This window comes from Carya illinoinensis, chromosome 14, assembly GCF_018687715.1.
Source record: "Carya illinoinensis cultivar Pawnee chromosome 14, C.illinoinensisPawnee_v1, whole genome shotgun sequence".
In the NCBI taxonomy this organism is placed as follows: Eukaryota; Viridiplantae; Streptophyta; class Magnoliopsida; order Fagales; family Juglandaceae; genus Carya; species Carya illinoinensis.
This window is the reverse complement of record NC_056765.1, coordinates 26389645-26404978: the sequence shown is the minus strand read 5'-3', so window position 1 is coordinate 26404978 and position 15334 is coordinate 26389645. Positions and strand designations below refer to the sequence as shown.

Below are 15334 nucleotides of genomic sequence, written 5' to 3'. Positions count from 1 at the left end.
TTAAATATTTTTTAAATTATTAATTATTCATTACTATATAATAAATAAATAGATATCCAATATGAAGATTTAATGTGAATAGTTAAAGTTAAATTTATCTTATATTATTTCATTGTTATATAATAAAAAAAATATCTATTTTAATATGGAGATTTTTGTAAATGGAATAGCTAAAATCTAAATCCATCTTGCATTCATCAAAATTATCATTTATATATACATAATTCATTAACAATGTTCTTAAAACACGATATTTTTACATAATCCAGAAGAAAATAAATTTAATCAACTAAAGTAATCATATAATTTAATTAAAAATAAATTTAATTTTATAAAATTGACATTCAATTTATTAATCTAGAAGGGCTTAAAAAGAAAAAGAAACAAATTAATAGAATTCCGTAGAATTCCGTAAATTAATAGTAACACGTAGATTATGTTATAGAGCACATCGAAATAAACTTAATTTATAACCTAAAGTGGTTAAGTGGGTCCACTTGAATCATGGAAGTGAAACGAGGAATAACTAAGGATTTTGATGAAAAAGATGTTTGATTTGATACGAATATATATCCACCAATTACCACTTCTTTACTTTTTCAAAGAGGTCCGAGAGAATCATGTACTTAAGCATATATTACTCTTCGGAAAAATAATTGTTTTAAGGTATTTTTAGATTATTTTACTATATTCATAAATTATTTATTATTATTTAATATTATTTTATTATTATTTATAAATCATTTGAAATATTCTTAATATTTAAATAAAGCTTTTTGAAAATAAATTAAATAGATTTTACACTCTTAAATTTAATTAGATTGTTGCATTTTAAAATTTAAATTATTAAAAAAGAAATATTATAGTCATAAAAAAATTTTATAATAATAATCACACAAATTGACACGACTTTACGGACCGTTTAATACTTGTTTTGCAACCGTTTGGGATAAGCGCCGAGCAACCAGCGCGCCTTTGGAGAAAAAAATAGGCTTTATCTATCCTAGTCTGCCCAAGCTTCTAGTGTAGAATAAAAATGTTTTTGTTTTCCTTGTTTCCCTCCTTTCTACAGCACCTGAAATGTAAAATAGACAAGTGAAAAATGCTAGAAGGGAACCCTGACTCTACAAACTGCCGCTTGGTTTTCCAGATTCACATGGGAGGGAGGCGAATGGCTTAAGGGAAGATTCACATGGGAGAGAGGGGAGAGAATTTTTTTGGTAAAAAGCCTATTTGCTTTTCCACCATAGTCGATGTCAATCATATGTCTGTTCTTCTTTGTAAAAAATTTGACTCTAAGATCTATCGTGATTCTTCTATGCCAACTCCTGCTGTGACTCCATGGCCGACGAGGCAAAGAAGACGACCACAAATTAAATGTTAGGCGGTTGTGGTAAGGGGCATACAATTACAACTGAAGTAGAAATGAGAAAGAATAAAAGAAATAATAAGGAACTCTAATTGTAGAAGAATTTCAATTATAGCAAAAGGATTACAAGAATTTCTCTCTTGAATAAGGAGAGCATAATTGACAATACCCTCTCTTATAAAAGGAGAAAACCCACTCTTTCTTATAAAATGAGAGACAATATATAGGAGAAACCTCACTATTTTTCTCTCTAAAACTCTCTCTCTTTCTTTAAATTTTTCTTTCAAAATGGGATAGGTTTCTAAAAGTAAAAACATGTATTTATAGGAGTTAAAGGAGGTGAAAGATGGCGGAAGCAACTGGAAGATGGCGGAAGCAAATGTGAACGCAAGCTTGATGTAGGTTGTCAACTAGCCACCATTTTTTACCCATAAAGGTGGCGGTGGAAGATAGCGGAAGCAAGTGGAAGATGGCGGAAGCAAGTGGAAGATGGCGGAAGCAAGTGTGAATGCAAGCTCAACTAGCCACCATTTTTAACCCATAAAAGTCCATAAAAGTGGCTTTACCACTACATATCTCCCACTTAAAGTCACTTTTGTAATCTTTCTATCTTTTCTACACTTTCCATCTCTATGCCGCTTACATATCTGCTAGGCCTAAGGAGGATCGACACCAGATAAACTTGTCATTATTAATTGGCTTTGTTAATATATCTGCTAGGTTGTCTTTTGTATGGATTTTTTGTATATCCACACTTCCTTCTTCCACCTTCTCACGAACGAAGTGATACTGAACTCGTATGTGCTTTGTCCTTGAATGAAATGCTGGATTATTTGCAAAATGCAAAGCGCTCTGACTATCACAAAATAAATCAACCTTCTCTTGTACGTGTTCGAGCTCTTCCAGTAGCATTTGCAACCATATTGCCTCTTTGCTAGCTTGTGTAGCTGCGACATATTCTGCCTCCGTTGTAGAAGTAGCCACGATAGACTGCAATTTTGAAACCCAGCTTACAGCTCCTCCAGCAATAGTAAACATATAACGTGAGGTGGACTTGCTCTTGTCAAGATCACCTGCATAATCTGAATCAACATAGCCTCTGACAGTAAAGTTTGATCCTTCATAACATAATGCGACATTTGAGGTACCCTTGACATATCTCAGGATCCTCTTTACAGCACTCCAATGCTCTTTACCAGGATTCACCATGTATCGACTAGCCACTTCCATTGATTGTGCAATGTCTGGTCTTGTACAAACCATAGCGAACATTAAGCTACCCACTGCTGATGCATACGGTACTTGAGACATTTCCATCCTCTCTGCTTTATTGCTAGGACTCATACTTGAGGATAACTTGAAATTAATAGGAAGAGGAGTAGAAATTGGCTTACAATCTTGCATGTTGAAGCGTCGCAAGATTTTTTTCAAATAATTTTTCTGAGAAAGCCATATCTTCCTATTATTTCTGTTTCGGTAAATTTGCATCCCTAGAATCTTGTTTGTTGGTCCCAAGTCCTTCATTTCAAACTCCCTAGTCAACTGTGCCTTTAAGTCTGTAATACGATCTTTGTTGGGGCCTGCTACCAACATGTCGTCAACATACAACAACAGAATAATGAAATTACCATCACCAAATCTCTTGTAGTAAACACAAGGATCTGAACTATGTCTGTTGTATCGAAGGCTCATGATAAAGGAATCAAATCTCTTATACCAACATCTCGGCGCCTGTTTGAGACCGTATAGAGATTTGTTCAACCTGCAAACCAAGTTCTCTTTTTCTTTTTCTTCAAAACCTTCTGGTTGGAGCATGTAAATTTCTTCTTCCATTTCTCCATGAAGAAATGCATTTTTCACGTCCAGTTGTTCTAAGTACAAGTCAAATGTAGCACACATCGCAAGGACTGCTCGAACGGTTGAGAGTCGAACAACAGGAGAGAATATTTCGTTGAAGTCTATGCCTTCTTTCTGAGCGAATCCTTTCACCACCAATCTAGCACGATACCGCTCCACTTGATCATTGCCATTTCGTTTGATCTTGTAAACCCATTTGTTTCCGATGGCCTTCCTTCCTTGTGGTAGTGGTACAAGATCCCATGTTTTGTTTTTATGGAGAGCTTCAATTTCTTCTTGCATTGCAACCATCCACAGAGAAGCTTCTTGACTATTTGTAGCCTCATGGAAATTTGACGGTTCTCCATCTTCTGTTAGTAGACAGTATGCGACATTTCCCTCCATGATGTACTCTGAGTGCCAAGCTGGTTTTTTTCTCTCTCGAGTTGACCGTCGAACTTGTGGAATTGCACACTCAGCTTGTTCTTGTTCTTCGTGCTCTGATATTGCTTCAGAAGAATCTGGAACTTCTAATTCTTGTCTTTCTTCAACTTGAACTGTAGTAGTCTCTGGTTTCTCTTTTGAAGCGCTATCATTTTCTTTTTCTTGTACCTTATCTTCTACAAATACAACATCCCTGCTGATTAGTACCTTGCGGGCAGTGGGATCCCACAGGCGATACCCCTTGACTCCATCAGCATACCCTAAGAAAATACATGTTCTAGATTTTGGATCTAGCTTTGATGTTTCTTGGGCGTTGTACATAACCTAAACAGGACTTCCAAATGTATGTAAGTGAGAATAATCAGCTGGCTTATCAGTCCACATCTCCATCGGCGTTTTCAGATCAATTGCGGTTGATGGTGACCGATTGATCACATAACAGGCAGTCTTGACTGCTTCTGCCCAAAATGACTTGGCCATTCCCGCAGTTCTCAACATCGCTCTTGTTCGTTCTAACAAGGTTCTGTTCATCCGCTCTGCTATTCCATTTTGTTGTGGAGTGTATGCCACCGTGAACTGCCTTTTGATACCTTCTTATTGACAGAAGCTATCAAATTCACTACCAGTATATTCTCCTCCATTGTCTGTCCTTAAACACTTGATCTTCTTTTCAGATTCAAGCTCAACCCGCGCTTTCAATATTTTGAAAACTGGAAATACATCTGCTTTAGTTTTTATTGGATACACCCAATATCTCCTGGAGTAATCGTCAATAAATGATACAAAGTATTTTGCTCCTCCTAGGGACAAAACTGGTGCTTGCCAAACATCAGAATGGATTAGTTTTAAGATAGATTTACTTCTAGCAGAGGAACTACTGAATTTCAATCTGTACTGCTTACTAGTAATACAATGCTCACAAAAGGGTAATGAAACCTTTTTGAGCCTTGGAAGAAGCTTTTGTTCAGCAAGAATCTTCAAACCTCGTTCCGACATGTGGCCAAGCTTACAGTGCCACATCATTATTAATTCTTCTGCCGAACTTGCCAGCGCAGTGGATGCTTCTCCTTCTTGTTGTGTTTCTCCTTTAAGCATGTACAAATTTGCAGCTATCTTTTCCGCTTTCATCATTACAAGCGCGCTTTTAACTATTTTCATGATCCCATCTTGAATATGGGTTTTACACCCACTATTATCTAATTGTCCTAAAGATAATAGATTTTTCTTCAGGCCTTTCACATGTCGTACCTCCTGAATGGTGCGAACTGTACCGTCACACATCTTCAATTTGATGGTACCAATACCAGCAATCTCCAAGGCATGATCGTCTCCCATGAACACAGATCCTCCTAAGATAGGTTCATATTGATGGAACCATTCTCTCTGGGGAGTCATATGCCATGTTGCTCCTGAGTCAATAAGCTAGACATCAGCGAATCTTCTTCTACCTTCAGTAACTGTTGTTGCCTCACTGTATAAAATTTCACCATCATCTGAGGTGCTTGCTACACAACCCTGAGCTTTTGACAACTCAGGGCCTTTTCCTTTGGCTTCTTCGTTCTTCTTGAGATGCCAACACTCCCTTTTGTAGTGCCCTTTCTTGCCACAGTGATGACACTTGACATTCTTCTTACTTCTAGATTTTGATCTACTCTGATTTTGACTCCCACTGGGGCCACGTTCCGTTGATCTCCCTCTCGTTATTACCAAAGCTTCGGCTTGTTGTGAACCTACTGGTCTATCTTCTTTGCTTTTGCGCCGACTTTCTTCTTCAAGAACCGTAGCTGCAATATCATCGAAGACTAGAACTTCAATGTTGTTGGTTAAGTTGATGATGAGTTGATCATACGAATCAGGTAGACTTTGAAGTAGAATTTCAGCACGTTCACCCGTCTCTATGTTATGCCCCATTGCTGTGAGCTGTGAAAATAAAGTGTTGAGGGTGTTGATGTGGTCTGTCACCATAGTTGACTCCATCATCCGAAGGGTATAGAGTTTTCTTCTCAAGAAAATTTTATTGTGTAGTGATTTGGCCTCATACAATTTTGTCAGAGTATCCCATATCTCTTTTGCTATCTTTTTCTCCGCCACACTTGACAATACTCCATCAGCTAGTGCTAGGTGCAGATTAGCAATAGCATTGCCATCCATCTCGTTCCACTTGCCGTCGTCAGTGATCTCATCGGGCCTATCTCCAATTGCCGTCAAGCAATTATCTTTCCTCAAAATTGCTTTTATTCTCATTTTCCACAATGAGAAATTACTCCCATTGAACTTCTCTATTTCGTACTTCGTCGCCATTATTGAAGATGCCTCCTTTCCACTAACTGGATCTAACTGTAGCACGAAAACCGACTATAAACCTGATTCTCTGATACCACTGTTAGGCGGTTGTGGTACGGGGCATACAATTACAACTGAAGTAAAAATGAGAAAGAATAAAAGAAATAATAAGGAACTCCAATTGTAGAAGAATTTCACTTATAGCAAAAGGATTACAAGAATTTCTCTCTTGAATAAGGAGAGCACAATTGACAATACCCTCTCTTATAAAGGGAGAAAACCCACTCTTTCTTATAAAAGGAGAGACAATATATAGGAGAAACCTCACTATTTTTCTCTCTAAAACTCTCTCTCTTTCTTTAAATTTTTCTTTCAAAATGGGATAGGTTTCTAAAAGCAAAAACATGTATTTATAGGAGTTAAAGGAGGTGGAAGATGGCGGAAGCAACTGGAAGATGGCGGAAGCAACTGAAAGATGGCGGAAGCAAATGTGAACGCAAGCTTGATGTAGGTTGTCAATTAGCTACCATTTTTGACCCATAAAGGTGGCGGTGGAAGATGGCGGAAGCAAGTGTGAATGCAAGCTCAACTAGCCACTATTTTTAACCCATAAAAGTCCATAAAAGTGGCTTTACCGCTACATTAAATGGCTATGCCAATAAAATATTTGTTAGTTTTGGTTTCCAGCAAATTTCCTTTGCTCCCTCCCTCACCCTCCAATTCATTAGACGATGCTTTTAAAGAGAGTTGCATTTGGAGAAGTTGAAACACTCTTATCAAATGCTTGGAACTGATTGAAGTTTCCAAAATTAGCTACCGGAGATGAATTAAAGAGATTGGTCAATGTTGCAGCTTGCACCATATCAGGAAAACTAGTAGAACATGATGAGGCATATAGATGAGTACTAGTCACCATGTCATGGCTGGAATTAATTTGATAATTTGCCTGGTTAAGCTACAGTGATAATAAGCCTAGACTTTTCTCTCTATAAAGACGTTCTCCGTTTAATTTTTTTTTTTAATATATCAGCCGACTGTCATGTTAACTGATTATCTGATGGTTCCCCACTGTCGATTGTACATAGCAAAGCTGTTTATAATAAAGTTGAGAGACTTTTCCATCAAGTGATACATTAGGTGTATCATCAAAGCAATACAATCCTTTATAAGTAATATCATCCAAACTTTATGTTAAATAAATACTTTATCATATGTAAGCCAAATTATCTCTCTTGATAAAAGAGATGTGTCTTACTAGAAGGTGTAACGCCTCTATTTTATTAATTTATGTTGAAAGTGCAAACCCAGCATTAATTTTTAACTGCAAAGTGAACCTTTTTCCAACCTTTTTGCTTGTGCCGGCATGCAACGGTTGAATAATATATATATATATATATAATATATATATTTATATAAGTTTGTACCATCAGCTTTCCATATGTATGCATCCTTGAAAAGAATGGTAGCAGTCACAACATGCGGTTCACATGGAAAAATCAAAGAAATTAACGGCTAGTCTCATTCTAGTATTTCACAATTTTGTGACTAATAATAAAATGATTTGAGTATTTTAAAATTTTGTAAATAATAATAAAATGATTTGAATCATGATATTTTATTAAATTTTGATAGATGAGAGAGAAAAAATTGAATAAAGATATTATAAAATTAGAAAAATATTTAAATATAATTTTTAGTATTATTTTTATTTTGAAATTTGTATTAATTTTTATATTTAGATAATGATTAGATATAATATTAAAGATTTGAAATTGAAAAATATTTTATATTTAACTGATGTTTGGAAATGGAAATATAAGAAATTTTGATAATTTTAAAAGTTCTACATCTCATCTTTGTGTCCGAATGAACCTCAAGAATAAATTCACTGTTTCAGCTTCACAAATAAATTAGATCTTGCAGTTCACACAAAAATAATGTTATGCAGTAGTTGAGAATTAGGAAGGAGATGGAGAATTGACTTCTATAGGGTCTCGTTTGGTTACACAAATAAGATAAGATTAAAGTTGAGAGTTGAATAAAATATTGTCATAAAATAATTTTTTAATATAATTTTTATTTTAAGATTTAAAAAAATTAAATTATTTATTATATTTTATATGGAAGTTTTAAAAAATTATAATAATTATATATGATGATCTACCAAACCAAACCACGCCTAAGATTTACTATAAATTTGAAAAGTAATGCTACATATAGTTGTGAAGTGTGTAAACACTGCACAATCATTTTAAAAAAGAGTGAGGTCTACAATTAAAATGTTAATTTTTTTTCATGTGGGTCCTCTATTAATTCACTTTTTTTTAAAAAGCTGTACGGCGTTTGCACAACTACAATTACAAATATCATTTCTCAAATTTGAAAGATTCATTTGTTTAGTTGTGGTTGTCCGGTAAGTGAGAGAAAACTGACTCAAGGGTAAAATAAAATGATAATTTCACTTTATTTGTTAGTGTAATATGAGTACTTGTATTTCCATAGAGCGTGATTTTTGCTTGCATGCGCGTTGATTATTCAGATTAATTAGCTATAAAACTCTATCATGAAACAAACAAGCATGGCGTTTTCCCGTGCTTATTGTGTTAATGCACGACCACCTTTTTGCCTGTCATGCTATTTTCGTTCCAAGCATCAATGTAGGTCCGCCCTATGCAAGTCAAATTGCCCAAAATATACCCAATATGTGAGACATTTTAATTAAACGGAGTTTAAAGTGCAGAGTTTGAATACAAGTTCAAAACCTTTTCCTTAAGCCTACATTTGGATGCTGAAATGATATTAAATGATCTATAAATAATAGTGAAGTATGCTGATACTAGTTTACTTACTAAATATAACCTAATACTACATTGAATCAATATTCGTTCCTGGATCCTTGAGACTATTGATCTACATAGTCATCTTTTTGCTAGCTATGGCCATGATTTCCTTTCTCTTTAAAAGCACAATAGGTTACACTCATTGTCAAGTCTAAAATTTAGCTAAAAGTTGAGGTTTTGGCTAAAAATAAAATCAATGGAGATATTAATACACATAAGACTGTTCATCCGACCCGACCCGAACCGAAAAGTTCAAATTCCGAATCGACCCGATTAAATGACTGCAATTTATACCGATAAGCCGAATACCCGTTTGACCGAACTGATTTCAATTTTCGGAAAAGCGGGTTTCCGACCCGACCCGTTTTTATTTTCATATTTTAAATACGCCTTTGTGATAGCAGTCAATGTAGACTGCAGTTAATGACTCGACAATTCATCTACTTTTTTGTTTTTTTTGTCATTTTCTTCATTTTATATGGCCTAACATGCAGACTAGTCTAGTACTTCAATTTACTTTAAGTCACGTCGTTGTTAATGCAAGTCATCTTTATTTTTTATTTTTTATCATCTTCTTCATTTTATATTTGTTTTCCCTTTCAAGTGGGCTATCAGAATGTTCAAGAAGATCTTTTGAAGATCAAGTTTCGGAGAACAAGATCTGAAACCAGATAAAGCAGATCAAACCAGATAAACCCAGATAAAGCCTAAAATATTGTTTACTTCTATTTTCTTCATCGTCATTGATAATTGCTTCATCATCTTTGAGTTAGCAGAGAAATCTTGCAATAACTTCTATCTTGGAGTCGGCGTTTTCCTTCTGTGATCACCTTGGGCCGGTGCTTTTTTCACATTGGTTTCTCCTGTGGCATTTTATTTGGATAAATACCATGGTTGCCTCCCTTGTCAGATTGTGATCCTCCTTAAATGGAGTGGAAATGGCAGCAATTGATGAATCACAGGCTTTAAGAGTTCTTTATTGTGTTGGAATTCATTGGTGCCAACTCTTGTTTTGATAATTTCATTCTCTAGCTTCTCTCATTTCTCATTTTCTGTTCCATCTGCACATAAATTTTTTTTCTTTGGAAATTAGTTTGTTCTGCACTCTCACGTCCTTCTCTGGTGTTTTGGGTGCAAACTTCAAAATCTTATTACATGAATTTGTATTAGACATTGTCTTTTACATCCATAATTTTTCGTTGCCTTCGTTTTCCTTCAAAAGATTTTCTTTGCTTACAAAGTACAATACATGAAAAATTCCAGAGAACAAAAGCCCAAAGAAAGAAGACGGCCAAAAAAACGGAAATCGGTTAATAACCCGATTCCGAACCTTTTGACCGGAACGGTTACGGAAGATTTCGAATTCCGAATTTTGCTTTCCGGGTCGGTTGATTTGTGTCGGTTCGGGTCGAAATTTTCGGCTGAGTTCGATTACCGGTTATTTTGTTCACCCCTAAATACACATTGGACTATTCATTTTAAACTTAAAATAATAATATAATATTATATATTTAATAATAATTTTTAAATTTTTTTATATTTTGTAAATACACTCCATATATTAATTAATAATTTAATTTTTACTTAAAATTATTGTTTCCTAACTATTTTTTTCTCAATTTAATTATCCAACAAACACATTTGAGAATATTTTTAGAGTAAAATATTGTTTTAGAGAAGAATAGTAATTGACCAAATTTGGAGAAAGAAATGGAATTACTATAGCCCAAAAGTGAAGTTATGTAGTTTTGACTATTTTAATGCAGACCACTTTTACTCAAGTTAGCCAAAATTTGACTAGGCTCAAATGGCAGTGCTCTTAGGTGACACAAACCATGTTATACATCAATAGTTTCCCTTCCATCAATATTAGGGTAGAAAACATTGATGGGGTTGATTACTCCACAAGCATGGATGGATTAAATTATCCACAATTATCTTTTAAGAATACTTTGATCTGTATTAATTAATTAGAATGTTTTGTTATTATTTGATATTGTAATATTTTGTAGTGTAAAAGCTGTCTCTCTCATTTCTCACTGAAATGAAGATTTTTTTGCAAGCTGGGTATAGTTGTGCATGCAAAGACACAGAGACAGCAACTGGGGAAAGCAACCTTTTATTGTATGTACAATATTTTACCAAAACAACGGCCCGTCGTTTTTGAAGATGAAAGCGATATGTGTGGAACTTTGGTCCAAAAACGACATTGCCATATCTAATAGGGCTCTATCCTCAATTAGATTCAAAGGAATTTGTCCCATACTCCATGTACTATGGCTTTTCTAAATCATTTTCGACCGAGTCATGATACATGTATAATTATTTTACAAAAATACATTTAATTTAAAACATAATTCTATAAAAGATCTTAAAAATGATTGTATGTCTATCATTTTTCTTTTCCATCGATATGTTCAAACTAGTCTAATTCTAGAGCCATGTATATTTTAAACTTCGAAATTGCCATCCCCTTTCAAATGTGCATTGCAAAATTATAAATCTCATAACATTATATCTTTGAACTATTGATAAGTTGAAAGTATAAGTGTATTAATATCTAAATCTTGAACATATTAAAATCAATGACATGATAAATCAAGAAAAATATTGATCATAATGAAAGGGTGTGTCTACAATATTCCTCTTTGCAATTTGTGGAGTGTGATGTTGAAAGTCATAAAGGATTTGAGTGTATCTCTTCTAATACACTATTAAATTATGTATTTTACTAAGTGTATTTTTCATTGTATTAAACAAAATATAGGTTATAATTCAAACCGTTAAATTGTAATATGTCTCTCGAGCATTTGAGAAGCATATATATTTTTTAAGGAGAAATAGTCTAACTACAAAGTGATTACATAAAATTAATTTCGTAAACTGATGTTGCTTGATGTAGTTTGTTAGATTGTAAAATTATTTTTATTAATTATTAGAATAGAAATTATATGATAATTAGGTCCATCTATATCATTTAATAAAGAATGAGTAGATAATGATCTATAGACACATTGTTCCATGTATGCATGAGTAGCCTTCACATTCTCTTTTATAAAACTTCTCTACATTTTAGATAATAAATACAATTTTTATCTATTTTAACAAAGAGAAATAATTTGTACAAACTCGAAATAAACAAGTTACGCATAAACCTTTACAAAAAGGTGGACGGTAGATACCGTCTCCATCTTGAAAAGTGAAAAAAAAATATTTTTTTAAATGAGAACCACATTTTTACAAATTACCTATGCAGAGCTTATTTATTTGAGATTTGTATTTAATATTATTTTTTAACAAATCAATATACATTTTATTTTTAAAATCTTTGTCTACATGGCCAAAAATAAATTCAGAATATTTTGCAAGAGTTTTTAATTTATGTAAATTTTTATAAAAAAATATTTTAATTATTAATTAATTATATAATATTGACGAAAATATTGAGAGAAAGAATGACGTAAGGAGCCAAGGACTACAATTTAAGAGAGACTAAAATAATATTTTTCTTAGAATAGGTAGTGGGCCTGATTATTTGGGCCCGAAAAGTTTGTGTCCAATCCAACAAGATCCATCAGTTTCGTTTAGGCGTCCATTATCTGCACTGGTGGGTTTTGCGGAGGTTTTGGATTTGCTGGCGACTGAGAGAAGCGACAAAAATGGCAGCTTCCATGGCTGCTGGAAGATCTACTCTAGTGCGTGCAATGTGCAGAGCATCCAAAATTTCTTCTTGTTCTTCAGCGACAAGAAGATTTTCGATTCCACCGACTCCGTCGAATTTCGTGCCTCGTCGGACTCCATTTTCCCCTCATCATTCTTCTCCAAGGCACTGCTCTCTCTTCTGCATCTTCTTATTCTTATCATTACTCTCTCTCTCTCTCTCTCTATCTGTGTAATTCTCTAATCTGATGCTCATAGCTAATTCCCGTTTTAATATCGACTGGCTTGAAAAGATTGGTCCGACGAGAACTGAGCTCTCTTCTGCCCATCCACTCTGCAATCGCTTCGGCTTGCCTTGTGTCCAAACTCCCTAGCGAAGCCAGCACGTCCACCGAAGGTATCTCCCTCTGTGTGTGGAGCTACTTAGAAATTTTTCGTTTTATTTTTCGGCTGGTAATTTCAGGAAAGCCTTATCACGCACGTATGCACGGTTCTCATATGATTTCGTTTTCAACTCGTACTAGTAAGCATGTGGCTGCTGTCCGACCTTTTTGAGTTGGCAGGCAGAGTTCTGTACAATTTTTGGTGTTGGGTATTTTTGTGTAACCCGATCTTATCTTGAATGCTGATTACCATTCATGATTGAAGATTTGAGTTGTTTCTGGTAAAGAAGTTAGGGATTAACCAAAATAAACATTCATCTTTTTCCAACTAAACCTGTAGAGTTCAGTAAGATGCGCATCCCGAGGAGATGGACAGCAAAAATGACAATTTTCTTGAGCAAGCAGATTGTAGGCATACATGACAATCTAATTTGCTTCGCTAGGAAATAACATAGCAGTGGGTGACACCGTATGCCATATAAATTTAAACAATGAACATGCCATATAAATTTATTGGATCTTCTTAGTATAGCTATATGCAAACCATTTCTAAGGTTGCGTTTGATTCTGAGGAAAGAAGAGAGAACGCAGCATCTTTTCAAATGCTTTTTCGGTTTTATAAATTAAAAGTTAGGCATAAGTAATCTCAATTACTGTGTGAGCTTCAATTGAATTGAAGTCTATTATCTTGAACAATGTTAGATCCATGATTTTCTTTCTTTCACCTATCATTGTTATGTTAAAAGGATTGATGTTTTGTAGGGAGAGACAGAGGGCGAATTTCCTTATTTGAAGTTTTGCTATGCAGCATTTTTTGAACAGGAGCAAAGATAAAGGGTAGAAACTAGGAACTTAACAGCGTAAAAAAGCTTTGAGGGTTAAAAAAGGAAAAATAGGCTTTCATTTCTACCTTATTCTCTATGCCCATTCAAATGGAAATTATATATGCAGCATCAAGCTTGTTGTATCGGTTGAAAATTCTTGTATTTTTAGGATTATTGAAAGGTTGTTGATTGCTACTATTAGATGCAAAGTTGTAAGTCATTTTTTCCCTCTCCTGATGACAGGTAGATTTGTGAGCTATGTCAGTCCCATCTAGTACTGAATGGATGGCAAGATCAAGGGTTTGTTCAAAATTTATGATTGGCTGATTATTTCCTTGCAGAAGTTGGAGCTCAGGTCTTCCAGGCTTGATCGCTGAAGATGCTTTTTAACTCTCTTATAGTAAATATCAACTGTCGAACTATTTCCTGAAATTATCCTATTTTTTTATAGCACTATGATGGTGATGATTGAAATATACAGAACCATAAGAAATTGTCTCTCTTGCGGTGTACTTTTTGGAAGGGAATATACAAGTCCTCTTTTGGTTTTCAAAAACTAATTTAAAAACTGATGTAGGTGGAAGAGTTGTTTATAGTTACACAATTGGATGATGTTGGATCCACATTGCTTTCCTTAGTTGAAAGAAGGATATTTTCTCATAACACAAAATTGTTTGAACTTTGTCTAGAAATATAGATGTACTTGATTCATTGTGAAATTCAGTTTCATTAACATTACTCACTTGATCATGACAAATAACCTGGTAGAAGATACTTATATATAAAAATGAAATAAAAAACTGGGGGAAGACTTTAGAGAATCTTAATATCTAGTTGTAGGTCAAGACTGATTGGGGGTGCCTTGATGACTGTCTATACAAGGAAAACTGAAAAACATGTTGAATATTCATAATTCGGGTTGGATGCTGGGTTTTAGTGAGAATGATTGTGTTTTTCTGACGGGTTCTAGTGATGATTCTTTGAAGACTTATGGGTTGTGTCAATGTGCTTTTGAACCTAAGTGTCCACCAAACTTTGTGCAGATTCATTGTTCAATCAGACTTACTGGGTTCTTGTTTTGGTTTTGTGCTTGATACATTGCTTTTTTGAAATGGTTGGCTAGTTATTGGGAAAGTGTTTACAAACTGTTCTTTTGCTTGTTACAAATAATATTCATAATACGGGTTGTATGCTCTATACAAAAGAATTAGGATCGATAACAAATTAGCAATGACATTATCTTCAGTTTGCTCCTTCACAAGTTAAAACGAAATGAAGCGTGACAGTATTGGGAATGAGGAGAGCCCCTTCACCATGATTGCAGCATCGAGATCGTGGTTGAGATCATTTGGGTTTGCGCAAAGGTACAAAATGCTAGTTTTTTTCTTTTTTTCATGGGCAAGATGACCATGAAATAAAAGTAAATTACAAATATCATGGAGTTTGAATGAGAGATGTTGGACGAATAGATGGAAGAGGATGGTTGGTATAGAGATATTGTGAAACCACGATCTGTACCAAAAGTTTAAGTTGATAGGAAGAGGTAATAAAAATAATCATTTCTATTTATCTTAACACTCTCCCTCATGTTTGTATATTATTTAAATGGGGTAGATTGTAGATTAGTTAGGGTTTGAACTCAGGATCTCTGCTCTGATACCATGTGAAATCACCATTTGTTTCAAAAGTTTAAGT

The 15334-nt window shown here is 34.4% G+C and overlaps 1 protein-coding gene across 2 annotated transcripts; it reads left to right on the top strand.

The window, feature by feature from the left end:
- The first annotated feature begins 12374 nt into the window (after positions 1 to 12374).
- LOC122293897 lies at positions 12375 to 14195 on the top strand. 2 transcript variants are annotated; one of them, XM_043102346.1, is made up of 3 exons: positions 12375 to 12598; positions 12726 to 12829; positions 13981 to 14195. In XM_043102346.1, the coding sequence occupies exons 1-3, from the start codon at positions 12432 to 12434 to the stop codon at positions 14007 to 14009; spliced, it is 300 nt and encodes a 99-aa protein (XP_042958280.1). In that variant the 5' UTR covers positions 12375 to 12431; the 3' UTR covers positions 14010 to 14195. The 2 variants fall into 2 exon arrangements, with proteins under 2 accessions (XP_042958280.1, XP_042958279.1); XM_043102345.1 differs by having other exon boundaries at positions 13883 to 14195.
- The last annotated feature ends 1139 nt before the right edge of the window (positions 14196 to 15334 follow it).